Raw genomic sequence first — 27,677 nt, 5'->3', positions numbered from 1 at the left:
ACTCACCACAAAAAAAAGGATAAATTGCAGATAGACTTCCTCTCATTGGGCACAGTTTGGCGCTTCTCATGCACTAAACAATGACTTCAAAAGGGTATAAAAAGCTGATGTTTTTATGCTCCTCCGACCTGAGTAAGCACAAAATGCCAACGTAGAAAAAGCCACGCAAACGCATGCGTTTAGTGATACATTCACTTGAAACGCATGTTTCTCTTATTTCCAAGGGAACCAAAAAAAAAGGTTTTTCTCAGTAAGTTTCTCTTATTTCCAAGGGAACCAAAAAAAAAAAAGTTTTTCTCAACAAGTTTCCACGGATAAATAGACTTGTTACCTAAAAACCAAGCAACCTTTATCATCATTTGTTAAAAGGAAAATGAAAGGTATACCACACTCAAGTGCAGAGCAACATATGAGCGAAGATACACATCCTTGCTTGTATTCCGATAAAATATTTACATCTAATGATCTGCATAAGTCTCATTCAAAGCTGAACAATGGAGAGAACTGGATTCAAAGGAGAAGCATCTTCAGGGGTTTCCATGTGCCTGTTGGTGAGATAAGTAGAGAGGAACTCGTTAATCTTCGTGATACAGATGCAAGCCGAGACCAAACCGAGCACAGGCTCTGCGGAAGGCTACTTCTTCAGCTGCTGCAACAGGGTCCTGATATTTACCGTTGTTCAAAAACACCGTCCCTGTAGATTCTCGGTGGACCTGGATCAGCAGAGCAATGGAAGACCATCAACAGCAGATAAACAAGTAGCTCCATGAAATATAATTTTACATAGCCCGGTTGAATATTTGGGAAAGCAAGCATACATCTTAACTGTTTTCTTACAGATCAATTCTCGCTGTAGGACTAGAAAATAAAGGGAACTTCTTTTGTGCAGATATGACATCAAGACATCAAAGCCATTCCGTATAAAAGCTATCAAATGCGAGTTTTGCCTTTAATCAGTAAAAGGCTAGGTTGTACTGATACATGTACAGGATATGGACACAATAACGCAAGTACATGAATGCAGCCATTTTTTTTTAAATATAGGATATTAATGCATCGTGGATATGGCAATATAAAGTTATGTGTGTGGATTAACAACATTTTATTGGTAACATAGATCAGGCTTTGCATGAAGTACTCAAGGAAAATCTGCAACAATGTCTTAATTATGAGTAGTGTTAGGGGCACACCACCCACCACAACCCCAACCACACTCCCCCCTCTCAATGCTACAGTAAACCGGGCTCCACATGGGATTTTAAAAAATTTAAAATCTCATGTGAGGCCCGGTTTACTGTAGCATTGAGAGGGGGGAGTGTGGTTGGGGTTGTGGTGGGTGGTGTGCCTCTAACATTATTTCTTAATTATAATGGAATCTGACATATATGTACACCTTATGATATGCAATAAGAAAAAAAATCTTGAACATGCACAAGTGCTAATTAGAAGTCAACTCTCTTCACTGGTGAGTATGACTTTGGGTGGGTTGGGAGGAGGGAGTGTACGCGCCAATGATTGGTTGCTACTTCAGTACTTCAGAAATCCCTTGAGAGTTGAAAACTACTCTAGCCAAATACATGGTTATTTAAGCGTATGGTTTAAATGGCATGAGCATGATTCTACGAGAAACTAAATAAATGATTCAGCTATACAGCTCGAATAAAAGTTAACAATTTCACGACTGGATATGTCGCATTGATGGAATCAAAAGTAAAGGAGATAACAGGGAAGTAGAAATAAATTGATGCAAAGAAAGGTACCTCGCCATCTGTTCCTCTTACTGTAACACGATACACCACTGTCACACTTCCATTATCCGAATAAATGACATCACGAATTTCTCCACACCAGCCTTGTGAAAAAGAGCCAATTTCAATAATATTTCTATAGTCTAACTGCATTACAAAAAATACTTCCCTATGCTGCTAGAGAAATTGACTTTTTTTAATAGTATCTAACAGTAATGATGAGAAGACTTGCTATAGGCAACCAAATCAAACAATAAAAAGAAAAAGATCAATAGTCAAGAAATGTCCTTTTTGCATAGATGTAAAAGTACAATACACATTTCTTTTAAAACTCGTGATAAAAATGTGAGAAGTAACTTATCTTAGTTTCATTTCTTTTAAACATCATGATAAAAATGTGGGAAGCGACTTGTATAGTTTGCAACAAAGTTTGATAACTTGTATTGATCGCGAGATACTCGCTTATTTTGGTATTAGTATCAGGAGTTTCAGGGGTTGCACAGTTTCAGATCAGAATCATTGATACCACAAAATAAATCAAGTAAACAATACTTTTCTTGTTCGTTAGATTATTATTATTATTTCCCTGTAACTAACAATTACATTAACTTTTGTTGGTCAAATGTTGTACCTGCTCATAATTAGTCTGCATTAGCCAATACCACCTGTACCAGCCGGTTTCAATTAAATTGGATAAGCATATACCTTAAATCCAATACGATATTATTGACAAATTATAAGTATCGACTAACATTTCGAAGTTCAAACCTTGTTTTACCATGTTTTTTTTTCTTTTTCCTTTTTTGTCTATTTATCTTGATTTCATTTACTTCCTCCAAATCATACTACCATTTGTCTTATTTATAATCTAACCATGAAGTACTAGCTTGCAAGTCTTTCTTGAACATTCTTTCACAGAATTTAGCCAACTTTCCAGAAAATACAAGAACTACAACAACTTGATAAAGCAAGGAAATATTGGAGTTAGCATGCATGCGACTATAATGTGAGATGATGCAAGAATCATTGGAAGTCAAAGACCATTCATATAATAGTTTCTGTTATCTCAACAGGCGAGAGTTCAAGGAAGGTTAAAGATTTTATTTAGCATGACTAAGAAAATATCCAGGAAGATCAAATAACTGTGACTACAGGAAATCTTGATATGAGTAGCTGAATCTGTTTTACTCAAACAAAGTAAGAGAAACTACCTGGGGCATAGAAGCTCAGCATTCTATTGGCGTGGTACCTGTGGAAATTATAGAAGACCAATTAAGAGAGCAAATTTAAAGTACAGTATAAGTGCAGCCTCTCATATGAGAATTATTTTAACTGCAAAATATAATAAACAAATGCTCATCCACAAGGAATATCTTTAGTTTGAGATGGACTAAAGTAAGACATAAAGGAAAGCAATCAGCAAATATTGCCATGAAAGAAGCACACTGGCCTGAATCCTAATGGATTGCAAAAGCAAAATTGACAGGCTATTTTAACCAAATTTAAAATAGTAATTTAAAGTCGTCCTGGCAGGAAAGTAAAAAACAAAACTGTGCCTGCTCTCTAACTTATAGTAAAGTCTACTTAGTTAGGAGAAAACCAGCATGACTAATTTATATTCCCACTTGTTATGGAAAATAAAAAAGTGCTTCATTCCAATTCTTTAGGCTCAGCCCTATGAATTTTTCCTTAATTCAGGTCTATAGAGGCCATCTTCTTGGAATATCAGGCTCCGATACTCTTTCAAAACCTTAATAACCCAGCCATCATCCTAGAAGCACCTACATCTATAATTATACCCTATGTAAAGGGCACTGGTCAAACTTGTCAATTAACCTTCCCTCATTTTCCTCAACTTATGCTGCATTCAGTTCCAAAATGGTCAAAGAAAACATTATATTCCTGAAAGGTGTATAAAAAAATGCAAAGCAAAGGGAAACAAACAAGCCTCCTTGCACCACGAGGAGGACAAGAAAGAGCATCGGTTTAGCAGAAGGAATCACAATCGTCTCATTGAGAACATAATATTAGATAAAGCTCATGAAGAAGACAATCTTAAACCTCAAATGCACGTGTTATTTTATTTCCCTCTAGACCTTGCACCAATTAAGTATACACTTCATGTCAAGTAACCTTAGGTGACGTTCATGCAGAAAAGAAAAGTTCATAGCTTCCTCTGCATACTGGGGAAACAATAGAAACTTAGGACACTGTTCATAGCACAGACTAAAGGAGTCGAATGTGCTAAAAAAGTGCCATTTCTTTCCTATAAATAAGGGTATCTCGTCCTATCAACATATCTCCTATAAATAAGAGTATCTCATCCTACAAACATATCTCCAAGTCAACATGATCAAAACCTTAACTAAAACTGTAATTTCACTCTAACTCAAACTACATAGCTAATAAATGACTTTCCGTATAACCTCCAAATTATGCGAGTAATTTTCAAGAACATGAGAGGACTTGACCCTTTTATCCACTTAATCTCCTTCCAATTAACATCAATATTCTCATACTACTAACCATTGTTTTAAATATCCCCGACATGGCCCGATATATTCTTTTACAGTGATTGCCGCAACCGATGTGGTCTCTAAATATCCTTTACCGCTTTTTGGGTATTTTAGGCGAAATATATCGATATGACCAATATATCAGCCAATATGTTGGTCAATATATGTTTTTATATGGACTGTCGCAAAGCAGTATACCGCATTTGGCAACTTTTGGGCGAGATATCATAATTTTCCTATTATATCAAATGACATTTTGGCCTAGAAAATCAAACCAAATGTTGCAACATTGATTTGTACTTTTGTATATTTTAAAAGACCGATTAGCGATCCTAAACATATATTAATTATATTTTGTATGCTTAGATTTTTGTAAGTATGTAGAGATTACATTTTAGTGCATTATGCTATATATAAAAATATTTGTTATAGAATTCTGATATTTACTACTTATCCCTGATATGTCCCCAATATCTGCAATCTGGTATGCATTTTGGCCATCCGATATTTCCTCGATATCCGATATTTAATACATTGCTACTAAAAAGACCAGTAATATTATTCACCAACTAAATAAGATAAATTATGAGATTCACTCAATAGAAGAAAACACCATCAAAGATTCCTTTATAATGTCAGGTGGCATGTAGTCTCCTAACTAACAAAGATAGCAACAGACATGTTTGTATTTAGCCCTCGGTCTTGGGCAATCAGGTCATAATAGAAATTTGTGATAATACATCTGATCAAAGTCATTCTTTCCCAACCAATATATATAATCATTCACTAGGTGTAGTTTAAATCATCATAGTTGCAATGCCATACTTTTATTCTCGGTATTCATTAATCCATTATGTAGAAGATGGATATATTTGATCTTGCATTAAATATTTACAAATACAAAAAAAAGATATGATATTGCAATGCAAACTCAAGAATGTGTTAATGTGAGAACTAGAAGGGTTTTGTGCAAAATTTACCAACATGTGTCCAATGGCTAATAAATGGGTGAATGTGACATTATACGCGAGAGAGAGCGGGGATGACCAGGTGTCCCTTGATTAAAATGAGGTGGAGGTAGCATCATGCGAAGATAAAGGATGAGTGGAGGTAGAGGTGGCATCTTAGGAAGAGAAGAAATGGACAAGTGACACATATCAAATAAAAGACGAGTGGAAAGGGTATCTAACCCCTTCCTCTCAAGTTACTGAACAAATCATAAATTAAAGAACATACATTCCACACTTACTAATGTTTTTCTCAATTCCAAGTTCCTTGTAGTTATATGGCTCCTCATGAGTTACTTCTAACTCCTATTAGACATCCCACTACAAACACATCAAATATCAACTTCCAATTCAATGTGTAAGCTTGTACAATTAGTAATATAACCTTCTTCCTAGATACTATGGAGTAAAAGCTTCAAGAACGTGTAAAATCAAAGCACAAACTAAAAAACTTAAGCACAAACTAAAAAACTTACTCTACAATGATTTGTTCCTAAAACCAAAAGTAGTTTTAGGATTTACCTTAAATAATCCCCTCATTTTGTCCCTTCTCTTTACTTCTTTGCCTCCTTTTCTTTTTCTTCTTTACCATTTTGATGTTGCTTCTCTGTTCCTTTCTTGTTGCTTTTTCCTCTTCCATTTTTTTTCTTGCTACTTAACTAAGGGGAGAATGAGGGAGGAGGGGTTAAATATCCCTCTTCGTCATTCTTTATCCTAGACATATGTATTATGTCCATTTTATCATTTCCCATGATGTCACATCCACCTTCACATCATCCTTTATGTTCCCAAGATGCCACCTCCACCTCCTTTTAATCAACGGACAAGTATTCGTGCTCTCACTGATATTGTCACCTCCATGCATTTATTACCCATTAGACACGTGTCAATAAATTTTGCATAAAACCCTTCCTAATTCTAACATTAGCACATCCTTATTTTCTATTAAATATCAAATCAATTTTTCCTTGTATTTGCAAATTTTATTGCAAGATCATATAAATTTGTTATCTAATTCATAATGTAACGAGTACCAAGAATAAAAGTATGGGTAATTCAATAACTCCTATCCCTAGAGACACATTTTTTCGTTTAAGGTCTCTAATAAAGAGTTCTGTCTTACTCTGTTAATACTAATGTTCGGATGACACTTTCAAGGAATACCAGAGTTATAAGTAACACATGTTTGTTAAAATCCTGAACATAACGTATATTGCTCAAACCATTTAAGGGTATTACGAAAACTTGGAATTATAAATATAGAGTAATTTGAACCCTGTAAGGACCTAAATCATTATTAATACTCAATTACATACTCAGCCTTTAATGCCTTGTTTACTTCAAGGAATACTAGTGCATAGTTACATGTCAGTTACTATACCAATATAACACAGATTGCTCAAACCATTTAAGGGTAATATAAGAAAACTCTGATTAATAAACATACACTAATTTGACCCCCTGATGAGACCTAAGCCATTATTAATAATTGATTATATGCTCAGCCATTAATTGCATTGTTTGCTTCTATTGTAAGAAATACATCCTGGAGCTTGCCAAAGGTGCATCTGCTGAGCGTAGTTTTCAGCAGCATAAAAGATGCTTTCTGATAACCTGAAAGTTAAAAGTATTAACTTCCTGCAACAGTTAAGAGTGTTAACTTCCCGCAATGATCAGAAAGAATGTGTTTTGTTGCTGCAAACAAACCATGTTGAACATTGTTATTTTTTGGGTCCCACTATCAAAGCGGACAAAAAAAAGATGCTGTCAACTTGTCACTCAAATATTAAGCTGCAACACTTGATGCCATTCATATTCCAATCTAATCTGCACTTTTAACTCTTTTATATGCTCTTCCGTCAGTAATGATCAAGTGAATTTACTAAAAGTCACTTCGTCATGAAATATAGAGTTTGCTCAGTCTTGTACCATTTCCAAGTTTCTGTTCATGCACAGTTCATGCATTAAATTACACACTCTTAATATCAATGACCTTCTCTCAACCTTGTGGTCTGTTTAAGGCAAAAGCATGCACGTGCTTCTGTGATAGTTCTCTATGCAAGTGTAGATCATGCCTCTTCTGCTCCAGCTCTGAGGCTTCCTTTTCGTTTAGAACCAGATGCTATTAGAGCTCATAACTTAAGGGTTGGTAATATTCCTCAACCAACTAGTTAATGCTGAAGAATTTCAAAAAGGTACATATCCGATGTTACGTGTTAGGTTACATCCTTCCAAAGAATTCAGAGTATCCATCTTGATCCCCAACAAGTTAATAAAACTAATGGCCCAGTGTCGTGGAATATACTCTGGAAGTTTTGTCTCTTTTGCTCCTGATTTTAAGTTCTTTACTAGCAGATATACTACTTAGGAAGGTTTAAGATGCAATTTACCTTATGCCTCTCAGCCAACTAGTTATTACTGAAGAGCTTCAAAAAGCTAGATATAAAATGCTACAGAACCACGTTTATCGTTCCATAGTTATCAGGGCTTCCATCTTGACCCCAACCAGTTAATTCTAATTTTACTAGATCTAGTATTGTGACGTGCTACACATGCTCATTATACAGTATCAGCACATATTTAAGGAGACAAGAGATGCACAAGCTGTGAAAGAAGTGGTAACAGTAAGGAAAGGACCTTTTGGCGCCACTCTGGGTGGCACCAAAATTCAGATCTAGACAAAAGGAAGAGTTTAAATAAACACGATTCAGACTCTGCTAACAGTTTTTTTTAAAAGACAAACAAATTAATTTCTTTTTTACAATCAAAACACTAGGAACACTATGGAAGTAGCATCTGCAATTCTGAAGTATGTAATTCTGCATTGAGATGGCAATGTGATGCCAGAGACAGGAAACTTTCCTGTTCAAGTTTACTTAACCCTATTAAGAATAGTAGTGAGTGCTAAGGTAAGATCACGAGATGACTTCAGTGAGCTTTTCACAACCCTGTATGGAATATCACACATGGTCACTTATCCAAACTTTTGTTACCAAGGGCATGCACTGTGTATATTATGAGGAGAAGACAAGCATGTGCTCTGTGCACGAGACCCAAGGTTCACTAATGAATATTCATTTTAAGGCTTAGTTCGGCAAAACAGTCTCATTCTCCAATCCCGGATACAGTGGATGCTATATACAACACTCCAAATGTTTTAACTTACCTTGTTTCTCAGAAACTTTCAAGTAGGCTAAACAGTAACGAAACTCCAAATTTTTGTAGGTGTTTCCTGTTTCAACCGTTTCGGACTCGCACATCTTAAAACACGTCTCTAAAACCGGCTTTGTGAAATCCACTCTTCCTAGTTGTTCTGAAACTCTAAAGCGAACCGCAAGTTTATTATGTATGTACACAACACCAGGTTTCAAAAATAATTTAAACAGAACTGATTGCCAAAGAATTAGCACCGAGTTCTACGGAAACATAAGTTCTTACGTACACACGCACAAGAGTAGGAACGTGAAGAGCAGGCTACAAGTAGCCGCGAAAGCAATTCGCAAGACGTAAAATAAAATCAAACGAAAAGCTCCCATTAACTCCTCACCTCTGAGATCACCTCCACCCAATACCCCTTTGGATGGACAAAGAAAAGACCGGGCATTTTCACAAGCACCAAGCACGCACAATTGGCATGCAACAAATATGCAGCCAATCCTCCCCAAAAAAAAATCAAGCGCTACACAACCAAAACAGACTTCTACAAGATAGCCACACTAGCAGTTTACCAAGCACGCATAAATTTCGCACATAAGCAATCAAATCAATACACACACACACACACAAAAAAAAAAACTCGCGCTCAACGGAAGAGAGAGGGAGATCAAAATACCACGAGATGGAATTGTTCTTGATGAGGCTGTCGGGGACTCTCTTGTTAAGATCCCTCAAGATCTCCTCAAGAGGCCGAGTCAGCGTGGGCGCCTTGTCGAAGGGGGCAACCACGTAATTCGTGGTGGCTCAAGATCCGCGCTGGCCGCCGCTCTTCTCGGTCGCCGACGCGGCGCCACGCGACCCGATCCTCCGCCGCCGCCTACGCCGACGATCGCCGGTTCCGGCGGGACTGGGACGACGACGCGGTGGCGATCAAGAGGGCGGAGTTCGCGAGGGCCGAGGTCCCGATCGCCATCAGCGCTTGGGGGGGAAAATAAATTAGGAAGTCGTTTGGGGTAGAGAGAGAGAGAGAGAAACGGTCCTGGTATTTACTGATTATTTTATTTATTGATAGAACACCAGACAGTATAATACTTTCTTACAAGAACACCTCACTTTCACACAACTCCTTTATTTTGGTGGACACTCACACAAGGCTACACTACACACTCAAGCTCCCAAGCTCACTTCTTGCTTGCTTGCTTGCTTCCCCAAATGAGAGCACAAGACCCATATTTAGAGCATCTCCAACAGCTTCCCCAAAAATTTCTTCAAAATGGGGAATCAAATGTCATATTCTCCAACTTATTTTTGCTCCAACTCCAACAGCTTCCCCATTTTGAAGAATCATGCATTTATTACAATAATAAAAATATTCTACATCTTTGACTAATAAATAATAAATTATTTATTATTTTGAAGAATCCCCATTTTGACCAAATTATTTATTTTTATAATGAGGAGATGGAGTTGTTTTTTGTGGGTTGAGTCTAGAAGAACGTGAAAAAGTGCTTCCCCAAATATTTGCAGAATGCTGCAGATTTGGGGAAGGCTCTCTATTTTTTCTCTCCTATCCCCATTTTGGGGAATGAGATGGGGAATCTGTTGGACCAAAAAAAGCTCAAAATTCTCCAAATTTTAGAATACCAAGAAGATGGGGAAGCTGTTGGAGATGCTCTTATAATTGTTTAAGAGGGCTAGGAAGTGTGTAGAATAGTTAATCCTAGCCATACATTACTAAGAAGTTTCTAGAAGAATAAATACTAGTCATACACTTGTATCTTCCTAGAAACTTCATGGTAGATATTTTGTAGAATGTTACTAGAAAGAAGTTCTAGAAAGTTGTTCCAGAATAATCTAAGTTGGTGAGAAATTCTAATATTAATGCCTATGTAGGTCCTCCGTACCAAATCACATCGTCTCGAATCTCCAAACATGTCGTTGCGATCACAAGATTGGGATGCAATCATGACTTCCCATGCAAATCGATGCATAACATACCTGAAGCTGTTAAGGCTGCAAAGATCGCCAACGTCACAATCATCGTCATAGGACTGGATCCATACCGATGTCATGAGGACGATGATGACGACCCGGAGAGAACACCGAGCAGCTTTCCGACCAGACCGGACTTGGTGGCTGCTGAAATTAGGGTTTTGAGAATAGGGTTTGATTGATTTGATCAGTATAGGCCTGTCCATCCGGGCCGGTCCGGCCCGGCCCGGCCCGGAAATCCGGGCCCGGGCCGGGCAAAACCGGGACCCGGACCCGGGCCCGGGCCCGACCGGGCCGGGTCCGGGCTGGCCCGGGTGATTTTCCTTTTTTTTTATTTTTTTTATTTTTTTCCAAAATTTTTTAATGTTATTTAACTTATAAATTATAAAAAAAAGACAAGAAAAATAACAAAAACAATAATTTTATTAATTACTTAAAATGACATAAATTACAAATAAGAAATGATAAAAACATATTCTTTATTAATAATTGATAAATCAGTTACAAATTACAAGTACAAATTTATTTTGGAATTAATCGCATCACAATAGATAAGTAAATCCCAACTAGGTTGGCACCTACTCACCTATATCACTATCATTTGTAATTATTTCCAAAATAATTCTTTACAAATTGTAAGCTAAGATATAAAAACTACAATCTATTCTTTATATCTATCTGCTAGTCCCAATTCTTCAAATTTATCTTCAATTCCAGCCATCCGATCGATGCCTTGCGTTCGCTTCTCGTACCTCCACCAATCTTGTAGGCACATCACCGCTTGTACAGTATATGGATCCAAGCATGTCCTGTGATCGTCGATCAAACGACCTGCTGTGCTGAAGGCGGATTCCGAAGCTACCGTCGAAACCTGCACTGTTAGTAAATCACGAACCATGGTGGAAAGTATAGGATATGAAACTGATCCATATACTTTCCACCATTGCAAAATATCTAAAGCATTTCCTTGACATCTAACTAAAGAAGCAGAAAAATATTCATCTATTTCAGAAACCTCCGATGATGACGATCCAAGTCCAGATCCACCAGTTAGCTCGGCTACCATTGCATACCTATCAAAACTTACACTTTTACCTCGGGCTCGGGATGAGCTCGAAGAAACCGAAGCTGCAGACTGTTGTGCAGCTACACCATGTCTAGCTGCATACTCATCATATAAAGTTTGAAAATAATTTCTAATAAGTAAATGATGAGTAGTAGCATTCAGGGTGGTTCCATCATCTAAGTCTATAACCTGTCCACCATACAATGACTGTAACAAACTTCGAAGGCCAATATCCTTCAAGCATGGATCAATAAGAACCCCCAAACCAAAAATATGAGGAATAGGCCTAAAATACTTATTAAATTTGCTCTCCATTTCAAAAACCATAGGTCCAAAAGTAGCATCCAAACGATATTTATCAAAAAAATTTTGAATATTTAAAATTTGTAAAGCAGCTAAAGTAATGGTTGGATAATAACAGCCAGATAATAACATGGTAGCATCATAAAAAACTTGTAACATTTCATTTAAATTACATATAACTGTCCATTCATCTTCAGTTATTCCATAAGTGCTACCAGAACTAGAACTAGAAGCATAATAGTTTATAAAATCAGTTATAATGTCTTTATATTCTATTGCTACACTTAACATTGCATATGTGGAATTCCACCTATGGTCAACATCTTTTGGAATTAGTCTAGGCTTTACATTTTTTCTTTTACAAAATTGTTTCCATCTTTTAAGTCTTTGTTCAGAAGCACTATGCATGTAAGCAACTGTTCTAACCTTTTCTATCATGGGTTTAATTTCAGTAAATGCACTTTGAACAATTAAATTTAAAATATGACAGATGCACCTAATATGAAAAAGATCACCATGACATGGCAATGATAAAGATGATCTGATAAAATCAACAGCTACATTGTTATTACTTGCATTATCTAGTGAAAGAGAAAATATTCTTTGTGAAATTTCTAATTTCATAAGTTCTTCAATTATTAAATTTGCAACATTAGCACCAGTATGTGACTCTTCTATTGCAATAAAAGAAACAACTCTTTTAAACATTTGCCAATTTTCATCAATCCAGTGTGCTGTGATACATAAATATCCAGTTTGTGCTCTAGATGTCCAAATATCAGAAGTTAAAGAAAATTTACAGTTTAAATTTTTAAAATAAGAAATTATTTTTTCTTGTTCTTGCTGATAATATTTTAAAATATCACGTTGACAGGTTTGACGAGAAAATTTTTTAAATGCAGGATAAAAACCATCTCTAAACATATCTTCAAATTCATCATCTTCTACTAATTTAAAAGGAAGGTTTTTAAGAATGATAAACCTGATTACGCATTTCCTGGCTCTGGCAGCGTCATAGTTCCAACTACCGAGACTACCAGAAGAGGAGGATTGAGAAATCATGGATTGTCGGATATCACCTTGAGGAGGCTGGCCTTTGTTGTGTTTATCTAAATGGCGTTTGAGGTGGTTGGTGCCGCTCTTATGATGAGCTTGAAAAATCTTGCCGCACAAAGCACACTTAGCCTTCTGGGTGAGGATCCTACCGTGTTCATCCTTGGTGACGTCGATCTTCTCGTAAAAATTCCACACATCGGATCTTGGCCGTTTAGGAGCTCTTGGTGCAGATTCGTCGCCACCGGATTCGGGATTAACTTCGGTAGGAGGACTGATAGTAGGAGGACTCATAGTAGGAGGACTCAATTCAGGATCGGGAGATATGTTTTGCTCTTCATAATCAGATCCGGAAGCCATTTGGGGATTGGATTAGAAAGTATAAATAAGAGAGTATAAGAGTATAAGAGAGAGTATAAGAGTATAAGAGAGAAGAGATGAGTTTTTGGTGTGAAGAAAACAAATGAAAACCCCCCTCTATTTATAGAACCAGCCCCCTAGGTAAATGACCAAAATAACCTCACAAAATAGCCGTTTTTTGACCGTTTTTGAGGGCAAAACGGTCAAAGGGCCAATCTGACCGTTGTTACCGGGCCGGCCCGGTCGTTTTGGCCAACAACGGTCAGCCTTGTGGTGACCGCTTGTGGCCGGCCGGGCCGCGGCAGCCCGGCCCGGCCGGTCGTTTTCACCACAACGGTCACCCAATGTGCTGTGCCACGCCGGCCGGCCCGGCCGGCCGGCCCGGCCTAATTCCGGCAACGGTCACCACTGGTGACCGTTGCCACCCGGGCCGGGCTCCGGTCCCGGGCTGCCCGGCCCGGGCGTTGACCCGGCGGCGCACTGTACCGGGCCGGGCCGGGCGCCGCTGAGGCCACCCGGACCCGGGCCCGGAACCCGGTCTGGCCCGGTTTTCCGGGCCGAGGCCGGGCCGGGCCCGGGCCAGCGGGTAAAATGGACAGCCCTAGATCAGTAGGATGGTTAGGATTGATTTGAGAACATGTCTCTTATACCATATTAATTAACTACCCGGGCCCGGAACCCGGTCTGGCCCGGTTTTCCGGGCCGAGGCCGGGCCGGGCCCGGGCCAGCGGGTAAAATGGACAGCCCTAGATCAGTAGGATGGTTAGGATTGATTTGAGAACATGTCTCTTATACCATATTAATTAACTAGGAGAGTAAAAGTTTCATATATTGATGTTATAAACTTATAATACAATACAACATATAGACTATACATAGGCTTAAGCAGGTGCGGTTCAATAGTGGGCCTCTACACATACATACTATCTTAACATATTATCAATAAAACATAATATAGGCTTTTTAATTAGTGAATTGCAATACTACTGGTATTGAAAAGGAAAAGACAAAAATTCAAAGTCTTATCTTATGTTACTTGCATTAGTAATATGTAAAATATATGATTATGGATGCACTGAAAATGGCAGTAAAAGTGCCATAAAAAATGGCAGTAAAAGTAAAACTTTTTTACGTAATAAGTTATAATCAATTTTGGTTTTTAATTATTTTTACTACAAACTATTTATCTTTCAAGTGTAGCTATCATCATGTTAAGTAAATAATAAAATATGCGTCACTAGTTGCAGGGGTGCAATAAGTGTGGGAGTTGTTTAGACTTTATTCTTTTAAAAATAATATTCATATTTTATGCTATTATCCTAATATCAGTATCATTACCAAAGTATCTCTTAATTGTGTGCATTTGCATGGCGAATGAAGTATTTCTAAAGTAACAAGCATACAAATATACAATAAATTATAAGGTTCTTTGTCGATGCTAATCTCTTGACTATTTCATGTTTGAAGTTTGTGTCTCAAATAACTGGAAATTGAGGTATCTGATTGAAATTTCAATGATTTGAGGGAATAATTTGATAATAACTTAAAGAATTGAGGGACCTAACAACAACTTTGATGAATTGAGAGAATAATTTCAAGTTAGCAAACACAAAGGGACTGATACGAAAAAGACCTAACAAAGCAACGGCTACAATTTCCCGCCTATCAAACAGCAAAGAGTCAAAATTGCAGTCTTTAAATTTTTTTTTTTTTGGGAAAAATATGTCAAGGCTCCAAAAAAATAAAGTGGATGTGGCCCAGCCCCAGCAACTATTTCCCTTACTCTTTAGCCCTAAAAGAGAGTAAAAAGTGTGGCTCAGTCCCAAAATCCCACTTTTATACATATACTATGTGTATTTTCACATCCCTACCAAAAATACATTCTTCTCTCACCCAGAAAACCGTCTCGTTGACCCCTCAATCCGGTGACTCTCCCATCGCAGTTAATGCGAATCGACGGCGAAAAGCAGGGGGAAAAACGCTGGTTCCCTCCATTACAGGTTGGCTTCATCATAAGTTATATATTGTACAGTTTTATCTCTCATCTCTCATTTATGAAATTAGGGTTTTTATTCTTCAACTTTTAACAACCTCTTATGCGCTAAAAATCCCCTCAATTACTCCTCATAACTGTTCTCATAACTTTCAACAACCACTTATGCGCTAAAAATCCTCTCAATTGCTCCTCATAACTTTCAACAACCCCCAATGGCCACCAAAGACTTGATTTGCATGGTGTCGTTAGGCGAGAATGCTATATTCTTGATGCTAAGTTCTACAACAAGCTTTTTTGAACTGAAATTTGATGTGTCTGAAAGACTGAAAGTACATCAAGATGTTTTATCATTGATGTACAAATCTGAGAGGCACCCGAACTTGAGTTTTTCAGTTGATAATGAAGATGATTTGAAGTGCATGTTGGAGCACAATCGAAATACTGGTTGTACGGAGATTCACATGCAAGCTGTTGTTAATATAGAGTATTCTACTTCTAAAAAAATCAGAAAGTTATTACTAAAATGTAAGTAATCAGTGAACTCTTTTTAAAAATAGGCTTTGTGTGATGTAAACGTTGCGATTTCAGGTCTCAATGCACAGTCGAAAAATATAGTTGTCATCTCTAATGGTTAGATGTTAACCATTGCTATAAAATGTTTAGTTTTTTTATTCTTCAACATTCAAGAACCACTTATGCGCTAAAAATTCCCTCAATTACTCCTCATAATTGTCCTCGTAGCCTTCAACAAACCCCAATGGCCACCAAAGACTTGATTTGCATGGTGTCGTTAGGTGAGAATGTTATATTCTTGATGCTAAGTTCTGCAACAAGCTTTTTTAAATTGAAATTTGATGTGTCTGAAAGACTGAAAGTATCTCAAGATGCTTTATCATTGATGTATAAATCTAAGAGGCACCCAAACCTGAGTTTTTTAGTTGATAATGAAGATGATTTGAAGTGCTTGTTGGAGCACAATCGAAATACTGGTTGTACGAAGATTCATATGCAAGCTGTTGTTAATATAGAGTATTCTACTTCTAAAAAATCAGAAAGTTATTACTAAAATGTAAGTAATCAATGAACTCTTTTTAAAACTAGGCTCTGTGTGATGTAAACATTGTGATTTTAGGTCTCAATGCACAGTCGAAAAACATAGTTGTCATCTCTAATGGTTAGATGTTAATCATTCCTGTAAAATGTTAAGTTTCAACGATATATGTTAACTTTTACATGAACATGTTAACTTTCATATGAACATGTTAATTTTTTCATGAAGTTTTTAACTTTCTTCGTAACGTGTTAACTATGCGTATAGTCTGTTAAATTCCACTGCTCTATGTTAAGTTTTACTAAAACATATTAATTATACTCCTAGTCAGTTAACGCTCACAATTACCTGTTAGTTTACATAAGAAGCTATTAATTTAAAATATCAGAAGATAATATTATACTACAATTGAATATGATATCTCACTGGTTCATTAATTTGTGCAGCAGTGAGGCCCTTTGAATGCAGAATATAGTCATCCTCCTCCAAGAAATACTTTCAATTCAGAGAGAATTCAAAATGATTGCTCGTCTGGTGAGAATGTAATAAGAGCTAATGATATTATCAACAACACTTCTATCATTCTTCAATGGTGGCACACAACATTAACTGAAAAAGGGGCAACAATTTAAAATTGTAAATGAATTAAGACTAGCATTGTAATACTATTCTATAGCGAAAAAGTTTGGCTATGAATTTGTAAAGAATAAACTCAAATGTATCCGAGTTTATTGTTGATATAAGGAGACATATAGATGCCCTTGGATGTTGTTTACATCTCCTGTTAAAAATAAAAAAAAATAAAATCAAAAGATTTGTAAATGAACACAGTTGCAGATAGCATACTAACTTGTCAGGGCAATCACATGCATCTCGCAAATTCATAACAGTCCAATTGTGACCTGTATTAAAGGTTCGGCCCGAAATCCGCCCAATTGATGTACAAAAGGAGTTTCTTACTCGATATGGATTGAGACTTGAATATAGTAAGATATAATGGGGCAAAGAAATAGCACAAGAGGATATGTACAGTGATAGTTATGAGTCTTATAATCAATTAAGATGGTAAATTTTATAGTTATTGTATTAAATATACAAATTTTATTAGTAGTCGCTTATATTACAATGTTAGTTGTTAATTTATCGTGTAATATATTACCCTTAATCGTTTCATGTTAAGTTTTATTGATATATTTTAGCTGTCACCATGTGATGTTATATTGCATGAATAACTGTTAGCTTTCATGTTAAGATATTATCTTAGTTAGATAATGCATTTAACAGCTAGATGTTAACTTTCACTGTTAGACGGTAACTTTAAAAAATTAATATTTATTTGCGCTAATGTATTATATTTACATAAAATATGGTCACACTGATGTAAATGTATGAGCAAATGGTGAAGCAAACAAATCCAGGAAGCTATATTTGCATTGACCAGAATGAAGAAAGGTTTAGAAGACTATTCATATGTTATGTTGCTTGCATCGTTGGTTTCTTAAATGGATGTAGACCCCTATTATTTTTAGATGGGACCTTTTTGAAAGACAGATACAAAGGCATGCTCCTCAACGTCATAGCATACGATGGAGACAAAGAGATATTTTCACTTGCGTATTGCATATGCGATCAGGAAAATATAGATAATTTGAGATGATTCCTTCAAGACTTGTGGTACATATTGTATGAAAGGTCAACCCCATACAATCCTCCCCATCAATTGATAATTATTTCTGATGCCGACAAGGGGATTCGAGAAGTCGTGAGAGAATATTTTTCTGAAGCAACTCACTCAAGATGTATTCTGGACCTGGTTGAAAATTTTAGATCAAAGCTAAAGGGAAATTTGCTCCAAACTGCTTTCTATAATACACTATAGCGGAATGGAATGACTACATAAAGGAAATTTAGGAGATGTCTCCAGCTGCATATGAGATTGCAATTAATTACTCGTCAGAGCATTGGGCAAATGCATTATTCCCTGGCATTAGGTACTGCATTCAGTCATTATGATGTTTTGCAGTTGATGTTAACTCTCTCGCATATATGTTAAGTTTCCTTTCTATAGGTTAACTATGGTTGGTAGATGCTAACTTTCACCATTGTATGTTAAGTTTTGTGTTGTTATGTTAATTATAACTCTTAATGATTAAGTTTTGTAGTTACGTGTTAATATTATTATATATTGGATGCATCATACTTGTTATTTTATTTTTTAATGTTTGAAGATATGGTCATGTGACCTCTAATGTCGCAGAATCCTTTAACACATGGATACGTGAAGCTCGATTGTTACAAGTACTGTAAATGGTGGAGCATATCCGAAAATAAATTATGATTCGCATGAACAACATATGCATAATGGATGATAAGTGGACATGCTATCTTTGTCCTAAAGCTGAGCAGATTATTAGAGAAAATATGGGAAAAGGATATACTTTAGAGATTAAGCAATCTAGAGATGATATATTCGAAGTACAATCACATAGAACTACTCACGTTGATTTAGAGAAGAGGACATGCACTTGCCGAGCTTGGGATGTAACACGTATTCCTTGTGTGTATGCTTGTGCAGTCATTATTTATATGAAAAGAGATGCATATCAATATTGTGATTGGTTTATGTCCATAGAAGCGTTTACGAAGAGCTACGAAGAAATCATTTATCATATACCAGATTATGAGAAGAGGAGTGTGGCAAGAGATGAAACCCAGATTTTGCTACCAATTACCACTAAGAGGAAGAAAAAAAGGACCAGATGCATAAACAACCGAACCATTTACAAACATCCAGTGAAATATTCCCGATGCAAAGCTGATGGTCACAATCGAGCAACTTATAACGAGTCAATCGGTGATTAGTGTGGACTGCTTCTTACAACAATACTTTTGTTAGAGAAATATAGGTTGTCCAGAATTTTGCAGTATATTGTGGAAGACTTTTGTAATCTGTGAAGTTATAAGAATAATCATATTATTTATTGAAGTAATATCTACTGTAAGAATGTAAGATGTTTCGTGTAATGTACGTGTTTAGCTGAGGGATTCTGTTTGGGTTTCATGTTAATTATCTTGGTACTATAATAACTTTTAGCTAAAAAACTTTCAGCTAAAAAGATTAACTTTCAGCCAAAAATATTTACTTTAAAATTTTGATTGTTCTAACAGCTAGCTGACTATTCCAACGGCTAGCTGACTGACTGTTCCAACAGTCATATTCCAATGGCTAGCTGATTGTTCCCAATGTTATATATAGTATGAATAAAGTAATGCTACAACCTCACCAGCAATTATAGTATCCATTGATTCCCATTTTGAGATTGTGAGATGAATACATCGGAGGGGTCTCAAGCACTGGAAGAGGTATGTTGTTTCTGTAAAATTCCAACACCCCTCAAGCTGTGCAAAAATAGGAGGAATAAAGGTAGATACTTCTGAGGATGTGCAAAGTTCCCAAATAAGCAATGTAAGTTTTTTGCGTGGGTTCACGATGCTAATGCAATGAAGAAGAACATTCTAGTTTACTAAGAATTGCCTGTTGAAGAGGAGATAGCAGCCAAAACAAAATAACTAAGGAAAGCATTGAAGCAATCGAACTATGAAGTCGTAAAATGGAAATTTTGTTCATTCTTTCTATGTTGTTTTTGTATGGTTCTAATTTTACTAAACATTGTGATTTGTATATTAAAAATGAATTGAAGAAATATATGTTCTTATTGAAAACGAAATGATTATATGCTGCTACAAAGTTGATATTATATTATACTTCTAACTTTCTCCTCAATATATGTTCTAATTGAAAATGAACATGTTAACTTTCACCTGAATAAGTTAGTGTTCACTTGAACATGTTAGGCTTTAGCTCTTTACGCTAACGTTTACTGAAAATGATTAACTTTCAGTGGAATATGTTATCTTTCATAGGTACATGTCATCGTTCTTCATAACATGTTAACCTTTAGCAGAAAATGTTAACTTGACTGACGTACATGTTAAGTATTGGCTTTTCCTGTTGATATTCAGATGAACATGTAGTTTTTTTTCATTTGAACCTGTTAAATATATGTTGTATCAAAACAAAACGTAGATATATTGTGGCAAAAATACCAGAAATACAATAACAAAAGGAAAGTTTAAGCTTGATACATAGTTTGTCATCCACACCAACTGTTTATACAACTAAATTAATATACATAATATAAACATGCACACAAGTTTTGTTCTCATCCTTATTTGTTCAATCAATCAATTTTTAGAATAAGTTTCTCCCATCTTTATCTAATTTCTCTGCTTGATTCTTCTGTTCTCATCCTTCTAGAAGAAGTTTAGCTGCAAGCCGGGCACAGATGACGTCATACCCATCATCGGAAGTAGTTACTTGAATTGTATCAACCCCACGGATTATAACATTCATATATAAGGGAACGAAAAGCCCACGATCAAAAATACATGACATAAAGTCCAAAGCTAGTTAGATAACTGATGCTGGATAAAATGAAAAATATTACATTTGTGAAATACTAACATTCTAGTCTGTTGCTCGCAAGGGACGGCTTCATATCTGAACTTTCTCCAAACATTCTGGGGATCAAAACCAGACTTCATATAATCCATAAAACTAATTACTTTATTCACTGGTTCACTATACGCACTGTGACCAGCCGAGCTATAATGCTTAACAACGTCCTCATCCAACCTGACTTCAGCAACATGCTAGTGGTCCTGACGCACAAGGGGGATAAGGAGCATACTCTTACTTGCAGCAACATGTTTTGTATAAATGAAGTGTCCAAATGCGGAAAATCAAGAGTCTTTGCATAAAGACTATGTTGTATTGCTAAGAAGATAATGTTATGCCAATTATAAACAAGATGTAAAGATGGTTTTGGGTTTGAAACTAGTGCTTACGCAAAAGTAAGTTGATATGACCCCATAATTCTTGTTCAGGGAGGTAATTTTCAGTCTTTCTAGCCATGTGCTTATTCTATCTATCAAATCTTCCATGACCTATAAATTTACCATGCAAGAGATGAAAATTAAATTGCATAACATCACAACACAAAAATCTAGAAATGTATATATTTAACATATTAAACTTGCATGGTCATCGATACGGCCTCCACATAGTAGATTAAGAAGCTCCAAAGAATCAATACTATTGTTTAGCGTATTAACAATAATACACAACCTAAAATATAACAGTAAGGTAAAATGTTAACAGTTGCTGATAAACGTGCACATGTAACAGTGAAAGCTAACATGTTCGAGCAAACGTTAACATAAATGGACATAAGTTAACATATATCGGGGAATATTAACCTGTTATACACAAACATTAACATGAATGTATAAAAGATCACAGGTAATATGCAGTCAAATATTAATGAAAATTACTAAACTTACTGATGGGATTTCTGATTGTAAAAATTTGAGACTCATATGTTCTCATCTGGTGTGAGCTTTGCCGCTACATGATAGGATATTCTAAAGTTATGAACGAAGGTTCCTTCACTATCAACCAAGCGCATGCTAAAATCATCAACATTATGAATACCCTCATTTAGCAACTTCAGAAGAGCCTCCTCCTTCTTCTTGATTTTCTTGTTATTCGGAAAATCCCAGCTGCATTCATCAGGCTTACAGTAGTACCTAATTTTTTTCCTCTCATCATCCTTGTGGTGTGATATTGTAATTATTTCTGGACGAATTTTCTTCTTCTTTTCTTCAATGAATGGCGTTCGGACTAGCTGTGATCGCGTCCGAACCCTGGTACTTGGTCCCCTTGTCCTCTTTGAAGCTAATTTCTTCATCCTTCGATCTCTTCTGATAAACTTGTGCCTCCAGTTCGGCAATGGGTTTCTCAAAGGATGACTCTTCAACATTCTCCTTTTTCTCCACCTATTTACCTTCATCTTTCTTCTCTTCCGCTTTCTCTGCCTCTTTTTTCTTCTCCTCTTTCTCTTCTTCTTTTTTCTCCTCCTCTTTATCTTCCTCTCTCTTCTCTTCTTTTTTTCCACATTCTCACCATCCTCTTCTTCACCTTCTTTCTTCTCTTCAACTTTCTTCACATTCTCAACTTCCATTTCTTGTCAGTCTCCCTTCTCTGCCTCCTTTTCTTCTTGCGCAGCTTCTTGTTTTTTCTCTTCTATGTCATCTATTTCATTCTCCATTTGCACAACCTCCTCCACACTATGAGTAGCTGCCTTTCCAATATTGGTTACATCGTCATAATCGAAGCAACCAATATCATCAACCTCTATCAATAGTATCCAAACTATTTTTCCTCTTCTTATGTGCAACCTTTGTATGCATATCATTCTGGGCCATAATAGCCTTCACATTCTTTTTCAGGTCTTCGGGATCAATCAAATCAGCGGATCCTTCATAGATCTCTAATTTCTTGTTAAGCCGTTGTATCTCCTTGGAACAAGCATCCCATTGAATGTGCTTACTACGCTTGATAGCATGGAGTAATTTTAATTTAGTTTGACTGTATTCCTCCAAAAATGAATTTGCTCATCACTTGATAACTTCTCTATCTCATATTCTCTTTCAAGAGCATCACTGATATGTTGGGAGAAAATCTAAAAAAATAACCATATAGTCATTATAGTTATATAAGCAATGAATAAATTAAGAATAATAGTTATAAAAATCCATAAATTTTGAAATGTTAACATGTAAGGATGAAAGTTAACATGTCAATCTAAAAATTAACATGTACATAACTAAAGTTAACATGTAAGAATAACATATAACATGTAAGCATGAAAGATAACAATTAACGATAAAAGTTATCATGTTACACTAAGAATTCACATGTTCTGCTGAACATTAACATTTAACACTAACTCAATATGAAACAATGTACACTAACATGCCCAAAGAAAGTTAATATGAAACAATGCAAAATTAAATGTAATAATGATAAAGTTACAAAGATTTTCAATATAAATGTGCAAAAATATGTAAAGAATAATTGGTGCTTACGTAGCCTATGGATGAGCTCTTAGGTCTATCCTTCATCTTCTCTGGCTCATCATCCTTAACCTTTTCTCTTCTCCTTCTTCCTCTGCAGTGATTGCTCCATAGATTTACTTTTCTTCTCCTTCTTCCTCGGAGACAGGGAGATTCTTTTCTTTCCACGACGAGAGATATCATTCTCCTTCCCACCGGGGCTCCCTTTGAGGGTATTTCTCACCCAATGGGCTGCTGGGAGAAACTACCTTCTCTAAGATTTTAATGCTCGATTTACTTGCCTTGAAAACAATTGTCTCTTTCCTCAAAGATTCAGTTGTCCCTCCAACCCTTATCCAATTGGTCAACAGAGACTTCCATCTCAAGTTAAGGGTTGGTTTTTTAATGTCGGTAATCTCATAGTACCATAGCTATCAAAATAGAATGAATAAAATTTTAAGCTTTTATAAACTAGTAAAACTACGGATAACATGAAAAAGAAGAAGGAGGAGCAACAAATATTTGTCATAATTTTTCTTTCTAACTTTCAAAACTCTTTGTTCAACTTCAGTCTAAATAGCTAACTTTCACACTTAAAGGTTAACTTTCACTATTACATGTTAACATTCATGGGTACATGTTAACTGTCAAATCTTAATGTTACCTTTCATTTTCATATGTTAAGTTTCATGTTAACATGTTAATTTTTACCATATCTTGTTAAGATTCAATATCGTACATGTTTTCTGATGCATATTACCTAATCTGCTAATAACTAAAATAAAAAGCAAACCATATGAACATGCAACTTACAGGGATGAGTGGCGAACATCTAGGTACGTATGTAACCCCTGGCTTCCTCATTCCTTCCACGACAATCTGAATGCCTCTCTTCGTCTCATCAAAAATAAATTTACCCCACACAATATCTTCCACTCTCTTAATACTATCCACATATTGAAACAACTGTCTTGGGATATCTTGTGAGCTGTTAAGGCACCAAATCATTACACACTGGTACAAAATCTGAATCAAAACAAAATCCTCAACATCCTTCTTTGAGGTTAACTCAACTAGTGTCTCCAGTAACTCTTCAACATATCTCCTCATGCTACCAGCTTCTTCTTTATCTTTGACCTTTGCCTTTTCCTTTGCCTTGGCCTTTTGCATTTCTTTCTTCTCTTCAAAGTACTCCCTCCAAAGCCGGTTGTGAGGGTCTCTATTCTCATAGATCAACTCCCCATCAAGGGAAGCCCGTGTGAGTCTGCACCCACTCTTCATCAAATTTGACTGAAAATAACGACCCGCTTTTGGAATCGGGAAAGGAGAATTCATCATTTTTGCGAACATAATGACATAGCACATGCTCTAGTGCTCATCAATCACGTGCTGGAGATCCGAACAATACGTAGTGCTCGAAGTTACTGCCCTTATAAGCATCCCAATGCCACTTCTTTATTCTTGATTTAAGTTTCTTCATGAAAGTATAGTACGATCCAAAACATGTAGTAGGCCTTATATCACCTACAACATCAATTTTCCTACATAAACAAATATTTACTCTTAACAAATGGTTCAAATTCTTACTATCCTTTATACTTATTAACATCAGCGGCAAACATTATCATTAAGGGTTAAAACTTATCAACCTTTTATGACAGTTAATACTTACGGTTGAACATTAACAACACTCAACTTTCACTTAACATCTGTTCCTACAAGTTAACATTCGTTTATGAAATTTAATATCTAATGATGAAATATGTATGTATAACAGTAAACATCAGTTACTTACTTTTTCCATGTAATGCTATCACTTTAAATTTTAAAATTGATGTACAAGCTATACTTCTCAATATATAATATATGACAAAATCCAATTGTAAATATTTGCATACTTTTCATAATTGATGGATGTGATTGTATATTATAATTCATATGCTATGATTATACTTCTCAGTATATATTACATGATAATATAACACAATAAGCTAAATTCCACACAATGAGCTTATATGTCATACAATAGGTCTACACTTCATACATAATAGTTTCACTTAGATTAATAAAATAATTCTACAAATAAGGTCGCCATTTTATCCACTTTTAATATCAATAGATTGAATATCAAACGACAATAGTTATGACCTTAGCCTAGCAACAAATGATTACTATTAACATGATTTCAAAATAGGTAACAGTTAACAGTAAATGCATTAACTTAGTAAAAGTCAAGATTTATTAACATGAATAGCTAGTAATTGATACTTAAGGCTAAACGTTAACAACAAATGAGAATTATTGACATGCATTGCTAATAGCTAACAACAAATGAGAATTATTAACATGCATTTCTTCAAAACGATTATACTCGATATTATTCATATCATACTCCCAAATTAAGAAACTAGTTCTATACTACAATAACCAGTTTCTCACTACCATTTTTTCATAATTAGAACCCATAAACCTCAATCACATTTCAAAAAAATAAACTGTTAACTTTCTTCCCTTTTTTCCCGCTCATATTTTCACCTAACATCCAACACCATAATTTTACAAATTACTTATAACGAAAATTAATTAAATTCAAAAACACTCAATTGATTAGGAACTTACTTCTTCTTAGAGATGGGCACATCCTCCGGCGAGCATCTCCTCTTGCGGTCTCGAACTTGCGGTCCCCTTTTCATGCTCAATAGGATCACCGTTGCCTCGTTACTCTCCTTATCCTCAGAGGATGTCAGAGGAGAACCGTCGGCGGAAGATATGTGGGCAGAAATAGAGGCGGAGGAGGATATTTTTGGCAGATCCTCCTTCACCAGTCGCGCCGAGCGGCACTGGTGATGAACCCCTTCAATTTGGGTGTTGTCTCCTTCACCCTTCTCCACATTAGGGTACTCGGTCATTTTCCTTGAAATTTTTAGTCATTTTTAATAGATTTACTGGACCCTTGAGTGTAAACTAGGGTTTCAAAATTGGGTTCTCGAGATGACGAACATTTGAGGAGTTTCCAGCATGAGAAGAGAGAAGAGAGAAGAGAGAGAGAGAGAGAGAGAGAGAGAGAGAGAGAGAGAGAAGAGAGAGAGAGAAAAGATAAGAGAGAAGAGAGAGAGAGGGGGGGCAAACAAGTTTTGTGGGGAACAGTTAAGGGCATTTTAGGATTTTATCAAAAAAGTTTCTCCCTGTGCTGTCTTGGAAAGGTAATTAGGGGCTGAAACACAACTATTTTATGTATTGGAGGCTTTGACACACAAAAAATAATACGGGGACCTTGTCACATCCACTTTATTTTTTTTGGGGTCTTGACACATTTTCCCTTTTTTTTCTTTTTTGAAATGAGTCTTTAAAATCTTGGAACAATTATTTAATCCAATTAAACCCTATTAACCTAAAGTTTTACCCCCAACTTATTTTTAAGTCCACCAACTTTCAGAAACACCCTTCAACTGAAAACACTAAATTCTATTATTTGTAAACCTCTTCAACTGAAAACGCTAAATTCTATTATTTGTGAACCTAATTATCTACAACATATGTACACGTCAACAGTTTAAAATACTCAAAATGCTCTCTTCTTCTTCCTTTATAATTAATTGTTGATGATTTCCTCGATAATGACCAAAGCCACTTAATTTTGTTGATCGTAGCCGGGCTCTGCAAAACCCCCTTCCACAATTGTTGTGTGTTTGGGTCAACATCTAGCAATGCTAATGGAATGTCCGTAGGTATAGAGATAGGTCATGTGCGGGAGAGTATTTGGAGAGGGGTCATGATTTTATTTTAGCGCAGATGGTGTTTAATTAAATGTATAATGAAAATATGGTTTCATAGACTAGTCTTAATAATATATATTAGTTTCTTACGCACAAGGTGTTTGACAGTGTGAGGGATGTTATGCTGAGGATGATCAACAATCGAGAGCCTTTTCATAAGAATCAACTTTGTCGGATGGACTTGTATTGCCATTATGTCTTCCGAGAGATTTGAAGCGTTAAAAAAGTGAATTTGGAGGTAGTTGTGTATCGAATTAGGAAAGTGAATGAGAGCTCGTTGTAGGGGTAGGCATGGGCCAGAGAGGTTTAGGCCCATGACCTGACCCGTCGGGTTTAAGGCCGAACCGGGTCTAACTCGGGACCGCCCGGGTCAAAGTGGACCGGGCCTACTTCTCCGATCCCATGTTTAAAATTGGGCCCGACCCAGCCCACTACCCGTTTAAGGGCGGGCGGGGTCGTGCCCGACCAACGGCCCACGAGTGATATGTATACACACACAAAGATAAACATCACACAGAAAAACATCACAAAAACAAAAATATACGTGGTTTGGACTTTGAAGAAAAATCTACGTCCATGAAAAATTAATAACTTTTCTTTAGTTTGAATTTGAATTACAAATACAAGAGCAAAAAAGAAAAAGTATGTTAACCATTAATGTTCAAGGAGCTCCGCTAAGTTATATTCGACAAATTC

The 27,677-nt window shown here is 36.2% G+C and overlaps 1 protein-coding gene across 1 annotated transcript; it reads right to left on the bottom strand.

The window, feature by feature from the left end:
• On the bottom strand, positions 225-22,331 carry LOC109823578 (DNA repair RAD52-like protein 2, chloroplastic). Its single transcript, XM_020389857.1, has 5 exons — positions 22,274-22,331; positions 9,104-9,230; positions 2,960-2,997; positions 1,761-1,852; positions 225-713 (listed from the first exon to the last, which is right to left on the bottom strand). Exons 1-5 carry the CDS (start codon positions 22,329-22,331, stop codon positions 576-578), a joined length of 453 nt encoding a protein of 150 aa, XP_020245446.1. The 3' UTR covers positions 225-575.

The sequence above is a fragment of the Asparagus officinalis genome, chromosome 9 (genome assembly GCF_001876935.1).
Source record: "Asparagus officinalis chromosome 9, Aspof.V1, whole genome shotgun sequence".
Lineage (NCBI taxonomy): Eukaryota > Viridiplantae > Streptophyta > Magnoliopsida > Asparagales > Asparagaceae > Asparagus > Asparagus officinalis.
Note: the sequence above shows the minus strand (reverse complement) of the source record. Positions and strands in the feature narration are given on the sequence as shown.